The 22,891-nt window shown below is 51.4% G+C and overlaps 1 protein-coding gene across 1 annotated transcript in view; it reads left to right on the plus strand.

Annotated features, from left to right (window-relative positions):
- FAIM2 (Fas apoptotic inhibitory molecule 2) overlaps positions 1-13,889 on the plus strand; it is a 30,801-nt gene extending 16,912 nt beyond the window's left edge. The window contains exons 11-12 of the mRNA XM_069580795.1: positions 670-723; positions 13,635-13,889. Coding sequence (XP_069436896.1) covers positions 670-723; positions 13,635-13,784 — 204 coding nt within the window. The 3' untranslated portion in view covers positions 13,785-13,889. The remainder of the gene's footprint in view (positions 1-669; positions 724-13,634) is intronic.
- Positions 13,890-22,891: the final 9,002 nt, after the last annotated feature.

Below are 22,891 nucleotides of genomic sequence, written 5' to 3' on the forward strand. Positions count from 1 at the left end.
CCCAGGTCAGGCTCATAGGATGCCTGTGTTTCCAGGAATCTTCTGGGGGAAGGCCCTACAGAGGGCATGGCTGGTTTGGCACCTCTTGCAAGGTTTCCACACACAGCCAGGTGCCATTGAGTCTCCCCGGGGGAGCGGAGGTTGGGAAGCGGGGGCAGACAATCCCATCAAGTTCAGCGACAAGGACTCCGGGTGCCCCTCCTCCCCGACTAAAGTCTATCCGCTTTCCCCTGAGACCCTCACCTCCACAGGCAGAGCCAGGGAGTCCCGACAGGGGGACCGAAAGCACAGGAATGAGTGCACGCTGGGAGGAGGGCGCAGCCTCCGGCCAGACTCAGGCTGGGAGGATGACAGGGCCCCATAGGATGAGTCACCCTGGGCCAGCCTCAGCCTGGGGCTGTGTGTGGAGCGAAGAAGTGCTGGCCAGTCGGGAGCTCCCCTGCCAGCCCCTCACGATCACTGTTATTCTGGGGCTCCCCTAGCCCAGAGGGTTAAGGACCTCTCGGTCTGGGGCTGGGTTAGGGGGGTGGTGAGAGAGAGGGGCCCCCCGGGGAGGTCTGTCCTGCGCCCTCCATTCTCAGGACTGACCCCTTCTCCCCTCCCCGCTGCCCCTCACCCCCGCCGCCCACCCTCACCCTCCCTGAGTCCATATTTTTGTCTGCCTTGCAGGTGCCCTGGCTCCACGCAGTGTATGCCGTGCTGGGAGCAGGCGTGTTTACATTGGTGAGTGTACCCCCCGGGGCCCCGCCTTCTCAGCCCCCCACCACCTCCTCAGGCCCCTCTTCCGTCCCTATCTTCCTCATAGTCCACTCCTCTGAACCCCCATGGAGCGTCAGTGGGCAGGGGCGGGACTCAGTGCTGCTCAGGTCTCCAAGACAGATCAGCTGACCCATGCACGGGCATGGAAGGTTGTAACAGCAGAACTGACACTTTAAACAGAGCTGGGAAGGGATACCCCTGGTTCCTGGGGAGAGGTTGAGTGTCGCTTGTGGGAGCAGGAAAGTGAGGGTGTCCCCACCACATGGACTAAGTTAGCCCTGGCTGTCTCCTGGAGGTAATCTGGGAAGACTTCTTGGAGTAAAGGAGATTCCAAGTACTCGGTGACAGATGCATTTAGACCGAACTTGTCCTTGGCTGCCTCACCAAGCTGAGAGTGTTGATGATGATAACGATAACGATGATAGTTAATATTTTATTGAGCACTTACTTCTCTCGCAGCAAGCTCTTCACATGCACTAACTCCTCACCGTAGCTCTACAAAATAGTTTCTGTTGTTCTCAAATTAAGATGAGGAGCTTGAGCTCAGAGACTAAATCCCTCCCCAGGTGGCACTAGTGGGAAAGAACCTGCCTGCCAATGCAGGAGACATAAACCAATGAATGGTAAATCAACTAGTGTGGCCTTGATCAAGACTAGGGCACCAACTCATCCTGGTTGACCCAGAACTTTACTAGTCTCAGCACTGAAAGTCCTCCTTCTTGAGGGGAAACCCCCTGGGAACTGCAAGCTTGGACAAACCAGGATGGTTGATTATCCTATGGCACTAATTGCTCTTGGTTCCGGACCAGCAGTCTTTCTTACAGAGGTGTGTGTGTGTGTGTTTAGTCGTTCAGAGACATCCGACTCTTTGCAGCCCCATGGACTGGAGCTTGCCAGGCTCCTCTGTCTGTGGGGATTCTCCAGGCAAGAATACTAGTTGACTGAGTTGCCATGTCCTTCTCCAGGGGATCTTTCTGACCCAGGGATCAAACCCACATCTCATATATCTCCTGCATTGCAGGCATTTTTTTTACCTGCTGAGCCATCAGGGAAGCCCTTCCTGCAGATAGTACCTGCTGAAGACAAATCTCAATGAAAAGGATGGGTCAGGGGAGTCAGCCTAGGAGGAAAGGAAGCAGGAGGGTCAGACTGAGGGGAGTGAGACTGGGGAGGCCGAAGAGAACAGTGTTTGCAGGGACAAATGGAAGAAGAGGGGTCCAGGCAGGGCAAAGTGGGAGGAGGGCAATCACTGAGGGAGGGTCAGGAAGTGTGCTTGGCTTCTTGCTGCTGCAAGTGCGTCAGCTGTGCGGGGAGACTGTGCAGACAAGTAGGGTTGGATGAACAGTAATCCCTTAAATTTGTTTAATAATCATTTGTTATTAGAAATAATAAAAACAATCCCAACTATCGGTTCCACCCTTTCCATTTTACAAGGCACTTTCACACATATTATCTCGTGGGATCTCCATCACATCCCAGAGAGGGCGGCAGTGCTTCTGTTAGAAGACCTGCTTTCTAGATATACCCGAGGTCACGGGTGTTAAGGGGCTGGCACAGAGTCCCACTGCCAGTAAAGGGCAGATTTAGGGCAGGACCCAGTTGTCCTGGGCCCAGCCTGCTGCCATTTCCAGAACCCCCATCATCCCCCTCAAAGAGAACTTCTATTGGCTTGAAGTGGGGAGAGGCTGGGGCGATCTCTCTGGCAATGTTCCCCTCTTTCTCTTGCACCATCTGTATTGCCCTTTCTACTGGATTTTTTCCATCAGCATAAAAGCAGGCTTTAATTTCTCCCAACTGAAAAAAATAGCAATACAAAAAACCCCTAACTCGCATTTGCCTCTAGTGCCCTGTTTAGAGCAGAGCTTCTTACAGGGGAGCCTGCGCTGTCTCCAGTCCTTCTCCCTCCCTCCCTCCCTTCTCTCCACTCCATCGTTCCTGTGTGTGCTTAGTCGCTCAGTCGTGTCTGACTCTTTGCGACCTCATGGACTGTAGCCCGCCCGGCTCCTTTGTCCATGGGGATTCTCCAGGCAAGAATACTGGAGTGGGTTGCCATGCCCTCTTCCAGGAGATCTTCCCAACCCAGGGATCGAACCCCAGTCTCCCACATTGCAGATGGATTCTTTACCATCTGAGACACCAGGAAAGCCCATGAATACTGGAGTGGGTAGCCTATCCCTTCTCCAGTGGAGCTTCCTGACCCAGGAATTGAACCGGGGTCTCCTGTGTTGCAGGCAGATTCTTTACCAGCTGAGCTACCAGGGAAGACTGAATCCTCTTTAAATGTTCTCATCAGGGTCCCCGGTGGGCTCCCTGTGACTGAACCCGGTGGTCATTTCTCAGTCCTCACCTTGCTCTACTCTCAGCAGCATTTGGTACAGTTGCTCATGCCCTCCCCTCAGAAGCCTCTTCTTCGCTTGGGATCCAAGCACCAGCATCTGCCTCTGCTTTCATGGCTCCCCCCTGGTCCGTGTCGCCATCATGTCCCACCTGGATTCTTGACATGGCCCCCCGTGGTGGATGCAATCTGTACCAGTACCACAGCGGTGGGAGGGATCCTGTTCATTGTTAAATGAGGTCAGATCATTTCTGCACTTGGAGAAGGAAATGGCAGCCCACTCCAGTGTTCTTGCCTGGAGAATCCCAGGGACAGAGGAGCCTGGTGGGCTGCCGTCTATGGGGTCGCACAGAGTCGGACACGACTGAAGCGACTTAGCAGCAGCAGCAACATTTCTGCACTTGGCCTCCAGCAGTTGCTGCCCACTGCCCGCAGGCCCTCCTGACCTCATGGCCTCCCGCTCCTGCTGCAGCCACAAGCATCCTTGCTGCTCCCTAGGATGGCAGGCTCACTCCCAGCCCCAGGCCCCTGCTCCCATAGTTGCCTCTGTCGATTCTTTCTGATCTTCTCACCACTCCCCATCTCCTCTCCTTCACGTGTTTGCTTTGTTTACAGTCTTGTGTGCTGAGTGTGTTTATACACACACACACACACACATAGGCATGCCTGCAGGTCACTCCCTTTATTTCTCTCCATCGCACATCTCTTCCTTTGACATACTGTATGTTTTTCTGGTTTGTTTATTTATTGTCTCTGTCCAGCAGAATTTAAGTTCCTTGAAGGCAGGGATTTGGGTCTGGCTGGCTTGTCGCTGCATCCACAGTGTCTAGAATAGTGGGTAGCTGTTCTACCCACAGCCTAGGGGCTCACAGCAGGCACCCCTAGATGTTTTCAAGATGAACGGACTCTGGAGAGGCCAGGTCCAGCTGAGGCACTGTCAGACTGAGGCACAGAAAGCATGACTGCACAGCTGACTTAGGCATCCGTCTCCCGTGAGTCACAGGGGAGGAGGAACCTTTGCACCTAATTACCCATTAATGTTTCATTAGGAGAGCAACACTCTGACTCTCCTCGGTGAGGCTCATCCTTCGAGTCATGTAAACAGTGGTCAGGAGCAGTGGCGTCAGTCCCCCGGCCCCATCCCCTGCCCTCTGTCACCTGGGTCAAAGGAAGGAAGATGTGCAGCCCATCCGTGGTGTGGGGAGGGTTGAGGAGGGGCCACTGGACTCATTCCCCTCCCTCCCTCTCAGTTTCACGTGGATGGAGGCCCACAGAGGCCCAGCCCCATAAGAACTAAGGTTCCCGTGCCTTTCCACTAACCTCAACTCAGAAGGCCCTTGACCTCAATCTGATCCTGCTTCCAGCATCACTTCTGTCCTTTGGAACCTGTAGTCCAACCTATCCCCAGAACCAGTGCCCAGCACCCCTGGTCTCTCTATCTGTCCATCCTGCCTTCTCCTACCCTAGCCTTTGGCGAAGTCTCGTCACTGTGAAGGGCGCTCCAAGCGCTGCAGCTAGGCAAGGATGTCACTCCGCGATCCCTGCCCCTCTTGCTGCCTCGGGGAGGACGTGTGAGAAAAGAGGGACGAGACGTGTTAGAGGAGGGCCCAGCCCCCGGTGAGAACCGCCCCAACCCCACCAGCCTGGGACTTGGAAGGGCTGTGAGAAGCAAAGGGCCTTTCTTGCCCCTGAAAGACTGCCTTCTTGGACAGCAGGCCTCCCAGCTGGACTAGGGGGAGACTGGGGAGATGGGGAGCCAGGGTCTCGTAGGGCCGTGGTCCTGCTGGCAGGGATCACCCCTCCGAGGCCTCACCCTGACTGGCCTTGGCACATTCTCGAGAGGCTTCGGTTTTTCTCTGTCGCCCTACCCTGTAACCCCGCTCTGGGCACCAGACTCAAATGCCAGTGGAAGTGGTGAGTCAGTCGGAAGTTTCTGGCCTCAGGGTGGCCCCGTTCTCCTCTCCCTTCTATTGCCCCCTCCTTGAGTGCATTTTTGTAGAAGCTGATGGAAAGTGAGGCAGGGGAGCATGATGGGTGGGCTGGGGTGGTGAGGCAAGGTGCAGGGGCTGGGACAGAGCAGGACAGTTGAGGCAGGGGGAAAGAGAGAGGGAGCGAGCATGCAGGGCCTGGCCAGCTGCCTTCCTGCTGTGGCAGCACCTCTGTACCTACATGACTGTGGGCAGGCGCTCTACCTCAGAGCTGATCCTTCTCTGGGGAAGTGAAGTCTCCCAGTCCCTGAAAGCATGAAGCCAAGCCTTGATACCTGGGGAGAAACCAGGACTTTAGGTGACAGGCCTGGTGGGAAGAGAACTCTCTTCTGCCTGTCCCACCCGGCCAGTTTCAGGACCTCTGGCAACATTCATTCCTGGGCTTTAAGGAAGATGAGTGAGAAGCTGGATTCATGAGTAGGACAGAGGCTGGGAGATTAGTTAGGGGGCCGCTGCAGTGTCCCAGAGTCAAGGACAGGGCAGCCCGGAGCACTTGTGTGGTCAGTACAGGATGCGTCAGGGTCTGATGGTGTCTGGGTGAGCGCAGCTTGGATGGGAAGATGCTCTTTCTGTAGAGGGGCTGGGCCTCCAGTTCTGGGTATTGACTCCTGGCCATTGAGGGGGCATTCATAGCCATCTGTCCTCAGTCCCTGGGAAGGACCGTGAGCGTTCAGAGCTGGCAGGGACCTTCCTGTGCTGAGACCCAGAGAGAGCATAAGCAGACTTACACACCACATGCCTGCATACCACACACACGCACACCATACGCACATCACACACATACACCACATATACCACATACACACACACATCACTCACATACACACACACCGCACACAAACACGCACACCATACACACATCACACATACGCACCACATATACCACATACACACCTACACACATCACACACACACACCACTCACATATACACACACCACACACATCACACACATACACCACATATACCACATACACACCTACACACATCACACACACACACACCTCTCACATATACACACACCACACACTCACAAACACACACGCACACCATACGCACGTCACACACATATACCACGTATACCACATACACACCACACCTCTCACATACACACACACCGCACACAAACACGCACACCATACACACGTCACACATATGCACCACATATACCACATACACACCTACACACATCACACACACACACACCTCTCACATATACACACACCACACACTCACAAACACACACGCACACCATACGCACGTCACACACATATACCACGTATACCACATACACACCACACCTCTCACATACACACACACCGCACACAAACACGCACACCATACACACGTCACACATACGCACCACATATACCACATACACACCTACACACATCACACACACACACCACTCACAAACACACAGACACCATACACACATCACATATATACACCACATATGCCACATGCACACACATACACACACCACATGCACAGCATATACACATCATGCACATGCACCACACATATACCACATAGATACCTACACATACCACACATATACACTTACCACACACACATGCACACCATACACACATCACACATGTACACCACACATACCACATACACACCTGCACACATCACGCATATACACCACACATATATACAACCACACACACACACCATATATACATCATACATCTATACCATGTGTACTACATACACACCTACACACATCACACATACACACTACACACATACATGCCACACACCCATGCACACTTTACACATGTCATATATATACATACACCACACATACCATATGCACACCACACACACACACCACACAATCACATACACACACCACACACACATGCACACCATACACACATCACACATACACACCACACATCACTTACACAACATATAGCACACACACCACAGACACACAGACACACCACACGCATGCAGTGTTGGCTGCCAGGCTGGAAGAAACGCCCCTTTTTCTGATTCTCAGCTCAGCACTCTTTCTATTCTGTCTCCCTTTCCATTTCACAGATGGAAAGATGGAGGCCTGGAGAGGTCTGTCCCCTCACATGAGAAGGGTCCAGAGAGGCCTTCTCAGCCTCTGTCATCCGGAGGCTGGGCTTCAGGCAGTCTCTTCTTCCAGGTCCACCTGGGAATCCGCAAGTCCTGGGAATCTTCCCCAGTCTTTGAGAGGCTCAGGGAAGAGACCCAGTCTGCCCCACCCCACCACTTGCCCTGCTTTTCTCGTGGGGGCTATGGTAGATGCCCTGCCTTCTTCACAGTTGGAGAAACACTTTGAAAAGTAAAAATGGCCACACAGACCTGAGGCAGGGATATGATTTTCTTTCAGACTTTATTTCATTTAGAATTTGGCGACTCCTTTGCCTCACTGGTTTCCATGACCTTAAGGGATCCAGTGAGAGAAGCTTCTCTGTTTGGCAGCCCACCGTCTGCCACCACAGCAGCCCTGATACCCCACCTGAGGCCTCATCTGAACCATGGAGGCCAGATGAATTCCTCAGAGGGCAGGAGGAGGGAGGGTGGATTGACCAGTAATTGTTCCTTCAGGGGGAAAGTACACTCGTGCCCCACTCCTGCGCCTCACCTCAGTCTCACTTCCTGAGACACTAATCCTCGAAACCAACGCCCTGCTCAAACCAAGCCCTTCAAACCAACACCCTAACTTGGAGAAGGTGAAGGAAGCCCCCTGCCCCAGGGCTTGTGGACTGAAGGAGGGGTGATTAAGAGTCCCAGTAGGGCTCAGGGCAGGACACATGTACACAGGCCTGAGTGGGGGAGGTGCTTGCAGGAGGCCTTCCCGGGAGCTCTCCAAGTGACCATGGGCATCCCACCCAAACCACAGTCAAGGCCTCACTCATCCTCTTACCGCTGTGACCTTTGGGCAAGTTACTTGATCTCTATGCCTGGTTTTTAAAATGGGGCTAATATTAACTGTTTCACAAGGCTGTGGTAATGCTTAATAATATATAAATGGAAAAAAGAAAACAGCTGAGCACCTGGAATGTGGTAGTTTCTCAGCTGCCCTGGGAGCTTTCACTCTTATCGTACATGTTAACCTTGTAGTTCAGAGCCCAGATTTTGGAGCACAGTGTGTGTGTGCATACTAAATTGCTTCAGTCGTGTCCAACTCTTTGCGACTGCATGGACTATAGCCTGCCAGGCTCCTCTGTCCTTGGGATTTCCCAGGCTAGAATACTGGAGTGGGTTGCCATGCCCTCCTCCTGGGGATCTTCCCAACTCAGGGACCGAACCTTTGTCTCTTAAGTCTCCTACGTTGGCAAGCAGGCTCTTTACCACTATCGCTCCTTGGGAAACCCTTGGAGCAGAGTAGATGGGTTCAAATCCATTCTCTGCAACATTTAAGCTGGGTGGATTGATTAAGTCATGTCACTCTCTGTATTTCTGTTTCCTTATCCATAAAATTCAGATAATAGTTCCCACCTCATAGCTTGTAACTTGTAAGTGAATCAGTATATACAAAGCACTGAGAAAGTGCCTGGCATGTCATCAGTGAACAATAATATTACCTGTTAGTAGCTGTCAGTTGGAGAAGGCAATGGCACCCCACTCCAGTACTCTTGCCTGGAAAATCCCATGGGCGGAGGAGCCTGGTGGGCTGCAGTCCATGGGGTCACTAAGAGTCGGTCACGACTGAAGCAACTTAGCAGCAGCAGCAGCAGTTGTCAGTTGCCCAAGGTCAGAGGCAAGCTTTGAACCCAGGTCTATGGGACTGCCCAGTCCATGTTCTTGAGGTCTGTTACATGCACACCCTTCCTTTTTTACTTGCCTTCTCACACTGCTCCCCTCTTGTCCAGACCCTGTCAGACCCTGTTCCTTAGGTAGTGGTGGCCCACCTGAAGGTGCTCCCCAGGACTGCAGCATGCAGAGGTCATCTGTGCTGTTTAAACTTTAAAAAAAAAAAGCAGAACTGCTCTTTTATTTAAATATTAATTTATTTCTTCGGCTGCACTGCGCCTTAGGTATGGCATGTGAACTCTTAGTTGCAGCATGTGGAATCTAGTTTCCTGACCAGGGATTGAACCCTGGCCCCTGCCTTGGGAGCTCAAAGTCTTAGCCACTGCACCACGAGGGAAGTCCCCTGTGCTGTTTAAACTCTTAACACCCAAGCCACTGAAGACAAGAGAAGTATCTTCTATGAAACTGAAGCAGATCTCCACTCAGCTGCCCTCTCTCTGTCCTACATCCCAACCGAGGGCATAAGGGCTTAAAGCTGGCAGTTAGTCTTTTTTCTCTGGAATCCTCAGAGCCCAGTCTCACCCTTTAGCCTAGAAAGTGAGGAGCAGGTGGGCCCAGTGCTCCCTGCATCCCCTCAGGTAGCCCACTGGGCTCTTAGCCATGAACTTTGGGTACACTTTTCTTCCCACCTCTTCCATCCTTATACACACACACACACACACACCACACACCCCATGCCCCAAAGTGATGTCACATAATGGAAAGAGAATGGAATTGACTGTCCTCTCAGCTGTGTGAACTGGGTGAGGCACTTGCATTCTCAGGGCCTCAGTCTCCTCAGTTCCAAGAGAGAGATGATTATGCAATATCTGCCCCAGGGGCTGGTGGTGAGAATTAAATGAAAGGGTTCATGAACTCTCCTTTTGTGTTACTTTAACCCTTCTTTTAAAAATTCTAATATATAGCATGTGCATGCATGCTTAGTCACTAAATCATGTCCAACGCTTTGCAACCTCATGGACTATAACCCACCAGGCTCCTCTGTCCCTGGGATTCTGCAGGCAAGAAAACTAAGTGGGTTGCCATGCCCTTCTCCAGGGGATTTTTCAAACCCGGGGATTGAATACATTTATTCATATATTTCATTTTTTGAACCTTAAATAATATATATAAAGCAAATGTCATCAGGCCATATCCTTCCCTGCCTTCCCAGTGGTAATTGCTGTGGTTAATTGTCTTTCCTTCCAGACCTTTCTATATGCATTTTATGGATATATGCTAGGTAGCTTCTATGTCATAGGTTTTTTGTTAAGTAAGGGGGCTAATGTGATATGGATTTTTCTGTCAGTTGTTCATTTCTCATAATAGATGTTATGAGAGATATTTCTGCCTCAGCACAATTGATCAAGTTTGGGGTTGTTTCCAGGGTTTCTCTGTTAGAAGCAACGCTGCCTTGAACAGCTTTGGGTGTGCTGCTGGCATTTCTGTGGGATAGACATGGTCCATGTATTATTTTTTATGCCGATTCAACCCATTATAACCCCACCTTTTTGTATCCGGTGCCTGTTCATTGGTGGCTCTGAGCTGCCCTTTCCATGGCATGGCTCCCTCAGAGCCTCTCCAGCTCACCCCTGGGAGGGCAGCAGACACAAGCCTGGGCACCACAGGATCAGGCCAACTGCGTGGCCTGGGGGGTCCTGGCCAGGTCCAGCCCTGACCAGTAGGGTGACCCAGGAGAGTCTGCCTTTGTCTTCTGTGCCATCTGCACATGCCTTCTCCCTCCCTGCAAGCCCACCCCAGCCCCACTGTCTCTTTCAGGATGTAGGAGACAGGTAATCTGGTTCCAGCTGGATAAGTGGCCATCAGCAAGTCACTCACCTGCTCTGAGCCTCCCTTCCTCCTGTGTAAAATAGTGATGATACTATCCACCCCCTAGGGTGAACTGGGCAAGTGAGATAAAGGACTAGTATGTGAAGACTGCTCAGATGTAAGTTAATAGCACCCCCATCCTGCTCCTACCCCTGACCACCATGCCCCTCTTGAAGGGTCTTATATCCAGCTGGCTCGCAACTTAAGCACCTGCTGTCATTTTAGGTGTTAGCGGGCAACTGAGTTGTTAGCTCTCAACTGAGATCTTGGCTGCCAACTAAGGTGCTAACTATAACCAAGATACCTGCTCTCAGCCAAGATGTTAGTTAACAGTGCTCATCACCCAGGGAAATTATCAAGTTACTTTCCCCTGTGTGCGTCCATGCTCATAGTATAATCTCTGATCATGTTTTTTGCTCTCATTAGACAGTGCTCTGAAGGCAATTCCCTGTAGCATAGTAGATGCTCAGTTTAAATATTGTTGGGAATAAATGAATGGAAACCCTTCAGCTGGCTCAACAGGCATGAAGTTGCAGTGGTGGGTGGTACTGGGCTGTGGAGTGGAAATTTGGAGCAAACTCTCCCACATAGCCCATGGAGATCAGCATCCATGGCCTTGCGCCAAAGGCAGGGACAGCATCCATTTCATCCCTCTTTTCTTGAAGAGAAGGGCTTCCCGGTGGCTCAGACAGTAAAGAGTCTGCCCACAGTGCAGGAGACCTGGATTCGATCCTTGGGTCAGGAAGATCCCTAGAGCAGGGAGTGGCAACCGACTCCATGAGATAGAGGAGACTGGTGGGCTACAGTCTATGGGGTCACAAAGAGTAGGACACGACTGAGTGACTAACACTTTTCTCCAAGAGAAAAGCCAGCTGGCTGTTCTAGGAGGCTCCTTGGAGAGCAGCCCCCCACCACCCCTCCAACAGGGTCAGGTTCAAGCCTTCTAGGTTGAGAGATTTGATTTCATTAGCTCACCCAGGGGTGACCAGGCTCTGGGAAATCAACCAAGCAAGCAATGATTGGTAAGCCAGATCGGCAGTTTATTAACTTGTGCTGGCAGTCGTGACCACTGAGCAGCCAGGAGCATTTGGGTCAGCCACTCTCCTTGCTTGTTCTCCCTACGCAAGGAAGCTTTCTTTACCTGGGAGTCCAAATCGAAAAGAGAAGGAGCAGAGCAGAATGGAGTGAAATGACACTAAAGAATAATAAGTTGATGCCACATTCACTGTCAGACATCAACCCTCAAAACCACACCATGGTGTGGTCATCATTACCGTCCCATTTTGCAGATGAGAACACTGAGGTCAAGTGGGGGATGGCTCCGAGGTATTAAAGCCCAAACCTAGGTGTTCCGACTCCAGTCAGTCCTGTGTTCTTGTGCCTTGAACACGGCCCCCTCAGCCCTGGCTGTGGTTCTGTTTGCCTGCTGCGAAGGCCACCCAGCTTCCCCTGGCGACAGTTCTGCCTCTTTGATGAGTGGCAGGAGACACCTGCATCTCAGCACCCCGCACACATGTCCTCAAGAGGGCACCTCTCCTTCTGCAGACAATAACAGTAAATCCACACTAACAGCCACATTCATTAAGTGCTTACCAGGTGTTAGACACCTCGCCAGGTGCCTTGCAAGCATTATCTCACTCTCACAACCACCTCAGGAGGTGAGCACACTCATCTCCCTTCTGCCGAGTTGGACTCAATGGCTCAGAGCGACTGAATAGCCTAGCCCAGAGTCCCAGAGTGAGTGAGTGGCGAAACTGAGACTGGAATTCAAGCCGGCCTGACTCTCAAGCCCATACTTGCAGTCACTCCCACCTCCCTGCCCTCAAGGGTGACATGCTTTGATGTCCCACAGGCTGGAGCTGCTCCCTGTTGGAGCCTCTGGCCCCTGGGCTCCGGCCTCTCTCCGTCTCCCTTTGCCCCACTTATCCCCATGGTGAATTCCTCATTCTTCACACCACCACCCTCACCTCCAGGGCTTCCCCAGGCCCGCTTCACCTAGCAAACCCCTCCTCATCCTGCAAGCCCCAGGTAGAGTCACCTCTCCTGGGCCACCTTCCTCCTGCCCAATCAGCCCTAATTATGGCATTTCCGAGGTTATATGGTAATCATCCGTAAGTGCCCACCACTAAGTGGTGAGACCCTGAAAGCAGACATGGCATGGTGTTCCTCGTGGCCTCTGCAGTTCTGAGCAGGTTGCTGGGGCTCTCGGGGGAGACTGATTCCTGGCAGAAGACACAGTAACCCTGGGTAGGGCCCGTAAACCACAGAGCAGAACAGTTCAAGGAGGGGGCTCTGGAGTCAGCCTGCTTGGGTTCTGATCCTGGCTTTGCTACTTGCCAGCTATGTAACCTTGGGTATGTACTGAACATCTCTGGGCCTTGGTTTCCTCTAGGAAAGGGAGAATCATTACTGGATGCTGATGTTATTAGGATGAAGTAGGTAATGTCTGTAAAGCACAGAACAAGTGCCTGTTCCCTGCTCGCTGTTACACGGAGGATTTATTGGTCCTCCAAGCGTAGGGCCCTGAGGGGAATGGCAAGAAGACTGTGCTTCAGCTTGAAGGCCCCCTCCTCCAGGAAGCCTTCCTTGACACCTGACACACTCACAGGGGTCAGCTTCCTGTTATCAGCCCCTGGTGGCACTTTGGGTTTCTCTTTGGTTACTCATCATACTAACAATTACTTTACCCACTAGACTCTGAGCTCTGTGAGGTCAGGGATCTTGTCTGTCTTGTTCTGTGCCACATCGGTGCCTGGCACACAGTAGGTGCTCAGTAAATAGGTGTCGAATTAGGGATGGAAGGTGTTGGGAAAGTTCTCAGGAGGATCACTGGGCAGCCAGGCCGCAGGTAATCACAGTATCGGGGGTGGGCCTGGTTTCTCAGTGGTCAGTGTCAGCGACCAGACTTTCTGACCTCTCTGTCTCTCCTCCTCTTTCCCTCAGTTCCTGGCATTTGACACCCAGTTGCTGATGGGTAGCCGACGCCACTCGCTGAGCCCTGAAGAGTATATTTTTGGAGCCCTCAACATTTATCTAGACATCATCTATATCTTCACCTTCTTCCTGCAGCTTTTTGGCACCAACCGGGAATGAGGAGCCCTTCCCACCCCCTCCTTCCTTCAGAGAATGCCCCCTTGCTGGTCCCCTGACCCTCCCTGTGCTCCTGCAAGCCGAGATATAAAGCTAGCTGCCAGCCCAGCCTTCGGCCAACCCGCTCACTGTCCTCAACCCCGCCCTCTGCAGCTTGTACCCATGCCGCCAGGGGCCCTGCGGAACCCAGTCATACTGTCCCCTGTGCCGCCCCTTCCCCCCGGTTACCTCTCCCAAACTGGGACCATCGAGGCTGGAGGCCCCTCTGGGTTTGAAGACCCAAGATGCATGGGAGAAGCCCAGCAGGATTTCAGATGTGGGAAAGAGGCCCCAGGAAGCCCAGCTGAAGCCTGCAACCCTACCATGATTCCTCCTAGGGCCACCCACAGTGTGAGACCCCGGGGCACACTGTCCTGTGCCCAACCCCTGCCTCCTCTCCCTCCTTCCAGTTTAGGCTTTGACATTCATAAGGAAGTGGTGGGGAGGACAACTGGGAGACAAGATGTGCCTGCTCCACAGAGAGGCAAGGGTACTGGGTAAACAGTATGGCTGTCCCAGGCTGCCCAGCTTCCCTCAGCTCTGGGACCAGGGGCTTGTTTTGGGCACTTGGGCCCTGGGGCAGAAGAGAGGGGCAGGAAGCCAGTAACATCTGTGTTTGCCTTGTTCTACACTTATGGGTCACAACACAGCACTGCTAGGGCAGGAGGTGGGTGTAGGGGGGCCCTGCTCCTAAGTGGAGACCTGTCCTGAGATTCCAAGCCACCCAACTGGGCTCTCAGCATCGCTGACTCTCCCAGACTTGCGTCCTCCTGGGAGATGTGGCAGGACTGAGACTGACGTCCTCTCACTGTCTTCTCTTAAATCCCCAGCCTGCTCACACACCCTGAGGCTGAGTAAGGGCTTGGGCTCTGGAAGACTGGGTGTTCTGGGAAAAGGAGATTTATTCTGGCTGCTTGAGCCTGCGGCAGCGGCCCCCCAACCCCACCTGACCCAGAAGGAAATTGGGCCCTGCCTCCAGCCCTTCCCCAAGGCCTTTCTGCCCATCTTACCTCCAAAACCTCCCTCATCCACTGCCAGTTCTGACTTATCCTCAGCCAGGCCTCCTGAGGCCTCCACTGGCAGTGCCCGTGTGTCTACTCCTAGCTTCTCTGACCACTCAGTTCAGAGGTCCAGGCCATTCCACTCCTATCTCCTCATCTCTCCAATTTGGAAACCGTCCAGCTGATGTTAACAACCAGGGCAAGTCCCTCCGGCTGGTCTCATGTGATGGGATCGGGTCTCCTTATCAGCCTCCAGGCAGCTGAGATCTCAGGCAGACTGTGTGCGTCAGCCACCAGCCCCCTGCAGGTCTGCTGGAGAGTGGACCAGGGGGCCACGCTTGGGGGAAGTGTGCAAGCTGCCTTGGCTGGTGGCTAACTCAGCCAGTGGAAAGTTACTGGGTGGAGTCAAGGAGGTTCAGAGTGGATACCTGAACCCTTCCTTGACTGCCCCCTCCAGGGTTGCCTCTCTCCCCACATGCCAGTGGCTCTCTTTGCCCCGGGGAGGGTAACTAGGTATGTTATCTACGTGTTCCCAACCCCTCCCTCTCCATCCTTCCTATCTCCAACTTGTAAGAAATGTTGTAGAAGCATTTGAAGCTTTGTTCCATCTTGGATTTGAGGAGAGAGGGAATCAAGAATGGATGGTGGTGGTGCTGGTATGTGAAACAGAGATAACAGAGCATGGGTGGGGTGCTCCCTGTGTGCTGTCTAAATTAACCCGTTACAGCAATCCTGCAAAGGAAGTGGCACAGAGGAGAGCTGAGGTGATGGAGAGACCTGATCCAAGATCCTACAGCTAACAGACTGGATGCCGGCCGGAATGAGACTGAGTGGTCAGGCCCAGACAGCTCGGGGGAGTCTGTGGTCCTGAGTACCACCCCTGGCCTTCCATCTCCCCCCTCCCCCACTACCACCACCGGATTTGCACTCTGTAGTTTCCAACTTCTAGACACAAGCTGGGAAGGATTCTGGTGCCTCATTGCCAAGGGGCTCATGGTATTAAGCAAGTGATTCTTGCTAACTCTGATTCAGTTTTTCTATCAGCAAAAGGGAAGACCGTGGCCAGAGTGCCACAGGGAGACACCGGACACATATTTGCACTGACTTTTTTTAATCACCTCTCCTCTGAGGTCCCCTTGATTCCTCTTCTGATTTCTAGTTTGAGCTCTAGAGGGGTTATCTCCTCCACACCTTGCCCTGTAATTTTCAGCTTGGCCCTTGGTCATACTTCTCAGAATCCACTGATCCAAGCCCTCCTCTTCATAGGACAGTTCACGACACTGGGGATTGAGAAGCTTTTCTGAGGCTGAGCTCTGAAAGCACGGGGAGCGGGAGGCAAGCACTCCACTCAGCCTTAAACGATGGTGAGGGGGCCATTCAGGGCCCCTCAAAGCAGAGTATGCTGCAGAGGCCCCTGTTCTGGGTCCTGAGAGGGTGACCTGCTGGGCCGGCAGCAGAGCCAGGGCTGAGGCCCCTCCGTTCCACCTGCACTGAAGCACGAGGAGCCTGGGGACACCTGAATGGATCTTGGAAGGAGGAAGGGCGGGGACCAGGAATGCAGGATTACGAGAAACAGAGAAACCGAAGCTGGGCAGGTGCCACAAGCTGCCAAGGAGGAGGGGAACCTGTTGGCCCCTCACATTTTTGGCAGGGGTGGGGCTGGGCCTGGGAAGGGACAGGTTGATTTGATAAAGCTGGAGGTAGCCAGGAACCTGACCATCTGTGATGCGGGTGGGAGATCTCTCACTAAGGGGAAGACAAATCAAAGGAGCCTCTCCTGGGGATGGTAGATGAGCGGGGGCTAGGGAGGCACACACAAATCCCTGGCCTCCAGCACCAATCGCCAGGCTCAGGTGTGGCTCCTGTATCACATGGGGAAGCCCGAGGAATCGTGGTTCTCCCAGCCTCAGCTTTACCTCCCAGGGGAGTCAGGATGACCCAGACTCTCGTTCCAAAAGGCTCCACCTCTCCCTCCCTGACCCATCTGGGATTGCACACAAGCACTTTGCTGTCCCCCTGTGGCTGCCTGAGGAAAAGCAGGGCCTGATTGTGCTGAGGAGAAGCAGGCGGAGCCTGGGGTTTGCAGGCGGGATCTGGCCGTTGGCCCTCATGCCCGGCTCTTCTCAGATCACCCCAGACCACTCTCCTGCTGTCCCCTTTAGTCCAATCACTGTCACGTCTCAGACACTGTTTACCTGTCTGCTGGAAACCACCCCTGTGGCCCCCAGCCCCAGAGCTTTCTCTCGGATGCCTGAGGGCAGAGAACACTCCCAGACAAGTCTTTCAGGCCTCAGCTCCTTCAAGTTTCCCGGGGTCCGCACTGTTTCCTTCCCTGGCCTCACCTTCCTGGTCCGTGTGTGACAGGAGATAAGAATAAAAGTAATAATGATACAGAAACGTCTCCTTTCTTACCTTTTGCTTGTCGCCTCAGATGGCTCTGGCTTGGGGAGTGTGTGTGTGTGTGTGTGTGCATGTAAGGGTTAACTCAGATTCAGTGGGAGCGATTCACACCAGAGCTGATGCCCCCAGCGTAGCTAAGTGAGAGTGAAATCTCCACGGCCCACGTTGGCCCCTGTGTCGATACATAATAGACCCTCGGTGGAGGCTCTTTGATCCTCGCACCTGTCACAGCTCTGCGAGGGCCTCCTCCCGACAGGGGCCCTTCCATGAAAGCCTGTTCTGTTGTGCGCAATTCTGTTAGAAGAATCTGCCTTATTTTGACCCCAAATCTGTTTCCCTAGAAGCCCATGTGGTAAGAGTCCTCTCTCCTATGAAACCTTTCCCCCTCCTCCCTCCAGGTGCCCTGGCTGCTCCTTCCTCGGAACCCCTCTGCCCTGTACCACTCTAGATGCATTTTAACCACTCCTTCTGTCTCCTCCTATAAAATCTGAGATGCATGAAGGCGTGAACCAGGTCTTGTTCACCCCTGAATTCATAGGTCTTGCGGCAAATGGTGTCGATAAATAGCTTTCGAATAAATGGAGGAGGGAATGCACGAAGCCCTTCCAACCCTTCTATTTTACCTAACAAGACACTGCAGAGCAGAGGTTGTAGTGACTTGTCCAGTTTACACACGAGTGAGTGAGTGGCGATGGTTTTACAGGACACGTGGGGTGATGATGACGTTACCAGATTCCTTTGTGGAACTTGGGGCTACTGGCACATGGGAGGGACACGTCACACTGGAGCAAAGGGAGACCTTATCTCACCTCTGACAAGGTTTTGGCATCGATTCAATTGGAGCAGGGAAAGGAACAGGGCAATACTTAGAGGACTCTGAAGAAAGAATAACATTTATTAAGCACCTACTGCATACAAAGCACTTCCACAGCTGGCAGGAGATAGGAGGAGAAATCTCCACTGGTGCTGCAGGAGAGAAAACATACCCAACAGCTCCAGACCATTTAGCTGAGAGTCCCAAATAAGTGTGCCTTACAGCAACCGCGGCAGGAAAGCAAGCGCTGAGGAGATGCGGAGCAGGGGCAAAAGGAGGCCTGAATTGGGGCTGGAAGTGAATGAAGGCTGAGAGGCCTGGACTGGCAAAAACAGACAGATGGCTGCCATCCAGTGTCCAAGTGGCTAAGACTCTGTGCTCCCGATGCAAGGAGCCTGGGTTCAATCCCTGGTTGGAGAACGAGATCCCACATGCTGCAACCAAGAGTTTGCATGCCTCAAGGAAGATCAAAGATCCTGCGTGCTGCAACTAAGACCCGTGGCAGCCAAATAAATAATAAATATTTTTAAAAACCAGAAGGATGGCAGCCCAAGTTGGCAACACTGGGCTCCCTTACCACCTCCTGCCTCCAACCAGCCCTTCAGTCTCACTGTCTCTATTTACCCATTCTGTCTTCATTAGTTGCCAATGTTGTTCAGTCACTCAGTCATGTCTGACTGTGACCCCATGGACTGCAGCACGCCAGGCTTCCCTGTCCATCACCAACTCCCAGAGCTTGCTCAAACTCATACCATCAAGTCAGTGATGCCATCCAACCATCTCATCCTCTGTTGCCCCCTTCTCTTCTTCCTTTCAATCTTTCCCAGCATCAGGGTCTTCTCCAGTGAGTCAGTTCTTCACATCAGGTGGCCAAAGTACTGGAGCTTCAGTTTCAGCATCAGTCCTTCCAATGAATATTCAGGACTAATTTCCTTTACAATTGACTGGTTTGATCTTCTTGCAGTCCAAGGGACTCTCAAGAGTCTTCTCCACACCACAGTTCAAAAGCATCAATTCTTCAGCACTCAGCCTTCTTTATGGTCCAACTCTCACATCTGTACATGTTGCTAGGGCTGCCATAACAAACTACTGCAAACTGGGTGGCTCAAAACAACAGAACTAAGTTATTCTCCCACAGTTGCGGAGGCTTGAAGCCTGAAATCCAGGTGTCGGGAGGGTTGGTTCCTTGTGGACACTCTGAGGGAGAATTTACTCTGTGTCTCTCTCCCAGCGTCTGGTGGTTGCAGACAATCCTTGGTGTTTCTTGGCTGGTGGCTGCGCTCCAGTCTTTGCCTCTGTCTTTCCCTGGCCTCTTCCTCTGTGTCTCTGAGTCTTGAATTTCTCTCTCTTTTCACTTATAAAGATACTTGTCATCAGATTTAGGGCCTACCTTAAATCTAGGAAATTCTCAGTTCACGCACTGTTGAAGCCTAGATTGAAGGATTTTGAGCAGTCCCTTGCTTCCATGTGAAATGAGCATAATTGTACGGTAGTTTAAACATTCGTTGGCATTGTCCTTCTTGGAACTGGAATGAAAACTGGTCTTTTCCAGTCCTGTGACCACTGCAAAATCTGTTGAGTCAAAGCTATGTTTTTTGTTTTTTTTTTCCAGTAGTCATGTACAGATATGAGGGTTGGACCATAAAGAAGGCTGAGTGCCAAAGAATTAATGCTTTTGAACTGTGGTGCTGGAGAAAACTTTTGAGAGTCCCTTGGACAGCAAGGAAATCAAACCAGTCAATCCTAAAGTATATCAACCCTGAATATTCATTGGAAGGACTGATGCTGAAGCTGAAGAAGCTTCAATACTTTGGCCACCTGATGCAAAGAGCTGACTCATTGGATAAGACCCTGATGCTGGGAAAAATTGAAGTGAAAGTAAGTCGCTCAGTCGTGTCCGACTCTTTGCGACCCCAGGGACTGACTGTAGCCTACCAGGCTCCTCCGTCCATGGGATTTTCCAGGCAAGAATACTGGAGTGGGTTGCTATTGCTTTCTCCAGGGGAATCTTCCCGATCCAGGGATTGAACCTGGGTCTCCCCCACTGTAGGCAGACGCTTTACCATCTGAGCCACCAGGGAAAAACTGAGGGCAGGAGGAAAAGGGGATGACAGAGGATGAGATGGTTGGATGACTCATCGACTCAATGGAGGTGAGTTTGAGCAGACTCCAGGAGATAGCAAAGGACAGGGAAGCCTGGCATGCCACAGTCCTTTGGGTAGCAAAGAGTAGGGCACGACTTAGTGACTGAACAACAACAGGTAACTGGAACAGAATCTGGTCCTTGGAAGTGAGACACTGCTGTAAAAAAACTTCAAAAGTACAGCATTGGTTTGGGGACGAGGCGGTAGAAGATTCCTGACAAGTCTCAATGAGACTGTTAAGGAAACTTGAAGGACGACCAGGAGACTGCATATAAAGGTTCAAAGGAAAATTGAGGAAAATATAATTGAAACCCAGAGGAACACAGACCCTTTTTATGTCAAAACTTTTTAATGTGAAAACTAGAAAAAATACCTGATGAACTGATGGATCTTGCTAAGACTATTTCCAGGCAGAATGTTGAAATGTCAGTTGGCTTGTTTTGTTGTTTTCATAAGAAACAGATAGTGAGAGAAGAGCTAAAGAAGGAATTATTCTGTTAAACAAAACTTGGAGTAGATATAAAAAGCTTGGGACAGTCTATCGAGCCAGCAAAGAATACTTTATTAAAGACCTTAGGACATTCTAAGCTGGTGCCTCATAGAATCTTTCCAAAAGACAAAAGCACTCCTAAGAATCTCAAAGGCATTTGTTGCAAACCCACTCTGTTGGGACTTCCCTGGAGGTCCAGTGGTTAAAATTTCATGCTTCCTACGCTTGGGGCATATTTTTCAATACCTGGTCAGGGAACTAAGATCCCACATGCTGCCTGGCAGCCAGGGAGCAGGGTCGGGGGAGGACCCACTCTGCTAAACAACAGGGCCTCTAAGGATCTTAAATGGGCTTCCCATCTGCCTGTCAATGCAGGAGACAAAAGAGATGAAGAGATACCGGTTAGACCCCTGGGTTGGGAGGATCACCTGGAGAAGGAAGTAGCAATCCACTTGCACTATTCGTGCCTGGAAAATCCCTTGGGCAGAAGAGCCTGGCTGGTTGCAGTCCATGGGACTGCAAAAATTTGGACATGACAGAGTGATTGAGCATGGAAGGATCTTAAAAATATTATCCCTCAGCAGCCTCACTGGGGGCCCAAGACAGAGAGAGACAGCCTTGTCTTAAAGAGACTTATGAGTGTGATTCTTGTCACCTATTGGTCAGATCCTCAATAAGTCATAGAAAAAACACAGTTTTTGAGACAGCTGTATTTGTAGTAGCACCACCAGTTCAATTGCCAAGGGACAGAAACAGTGCAAAATGAAGAAAACTTTGAACTCCCGAACATCTATGGACAGGAAGCAGGCTGAGAAAACAATTCAGAGGTAATATGGACTACTTTCTATGGAAAAGAAAGTGACTCAGAGGCAAAACCAAGAAGCCAGACTGAAGGTGCAGCGAAGAGCCGCAGAGAATCATGACCAGAGGGATATACTGGGCCCTAGTTACGGAATGGGCAATATGTGCCCAGATGGAGTTCATAAACAACGTCTTCTGTATACCTTTCATTGCCTCACTTTTGAACCAGAGCAACTATTATGGTTGTCCCATCCCTGTTCCCCTATAGTATGCTATGGTGGTGGGTGGGGAGTGAGGGGTGGGAGATGTCTCTCTTCTTCTGAAGTCTTCAGATTGACAGCAGCCCTACCTGGGGACCAAACCTGAAGAGCCTCAAGTGCACATAGACTTGGCTTAGATGTGATTCTGGACCTCAGGCTTCAGCCTGATGCTGTAATGGGATGAGACGTCAGGGTCTTGGGAAATGTTGGGTATATTTTGCATGAGGCTTGAGGATAGAATGGAGCAGTTTAAAACAAAGACCACAAGTTTTTTGGCCAACAGAATTGATAAAAATATTTCCGAGGGAGCTCCAAGAGCTCTCTAGCCCAGGAATTCAAGCAGAAGTCCTAAATGATTCTAATTAGTCGTCCTTGGTTCAGAAGTTCTCTGCTGGACCAATCATTGTGGCACTAGGGTGGAATGCTCTGACAGAATGGACCTAGGTCATATCTTTATCCTTGGAGCCACATTCATTGATGGGAATCAGGGAGATAAGGGATATCTACCCCAAAGGAAAATCAGAATATGGTTCCCAGGAGAAAGTCGAATGCTAAGCAGGCAGAAAGAACAAGTGTCCACCAGCAGAGGAAAGAGACCTTGTCCTCAAGGGACTCAGCAGAGTGGTGTGGCAATGTTAGGGAGGTAACTAATGTATTACGTGCCCTTCTATTATAGTTATATGTTGTTGTTTAGTTGCTGTCTTTGCAACCCCATGGACTACAGCATGCCAGACCTCCCTGTCCCTCACGATCTCCTGGAGCTTGCCCAAGTTCATGTCCATTGAGTCGGTGATGCTATCCAACCATCCCATCCTCTGTCGCCCTCTTCTCTTCCTGCCTTCAATCTTTCCCAGCATCAGGGTCTTTTCTAGTGAGTCACCTCTTTGTATCCGGTGGCTGAAGTATTGGAGCTTCAGCTTCAGCATCAGTCCTTCCAGTGAATATTCAGAGTTGATTTCCTTTAAGATCAACTGGTTTGATTTCCTTGCTGTCCAAGGGAATCTCAAGGGTCTTCTCCAGCTCCACAATTTGAAAGTTATATATATAGTTATATAGGGAGCTAGAAAAGGCTTCTCAGAGGACTTTAAACTTAGAGAATGATCACACTTTGGTCAAGAAGAAAGGGAGAAGAGGGTATTTCAGACTAAGGGAATGACTGAA

This window comes from Ovis canadensis, chromosome 3, assembly GCF_042477335.2.
Source record: "Ovis canadensis isolate MfBH-ARS-UI-01 breed Bighorn chromosome 3, ARS-UI_OviCan_v2, whole genome shotgun sequence".
Classification (NCBI taxonomy): Eukaryota; Metazoa; Chordata; class Mammalia; order Artiodactyla; family Bovidae; genus Ovis; species Ovis canadensis.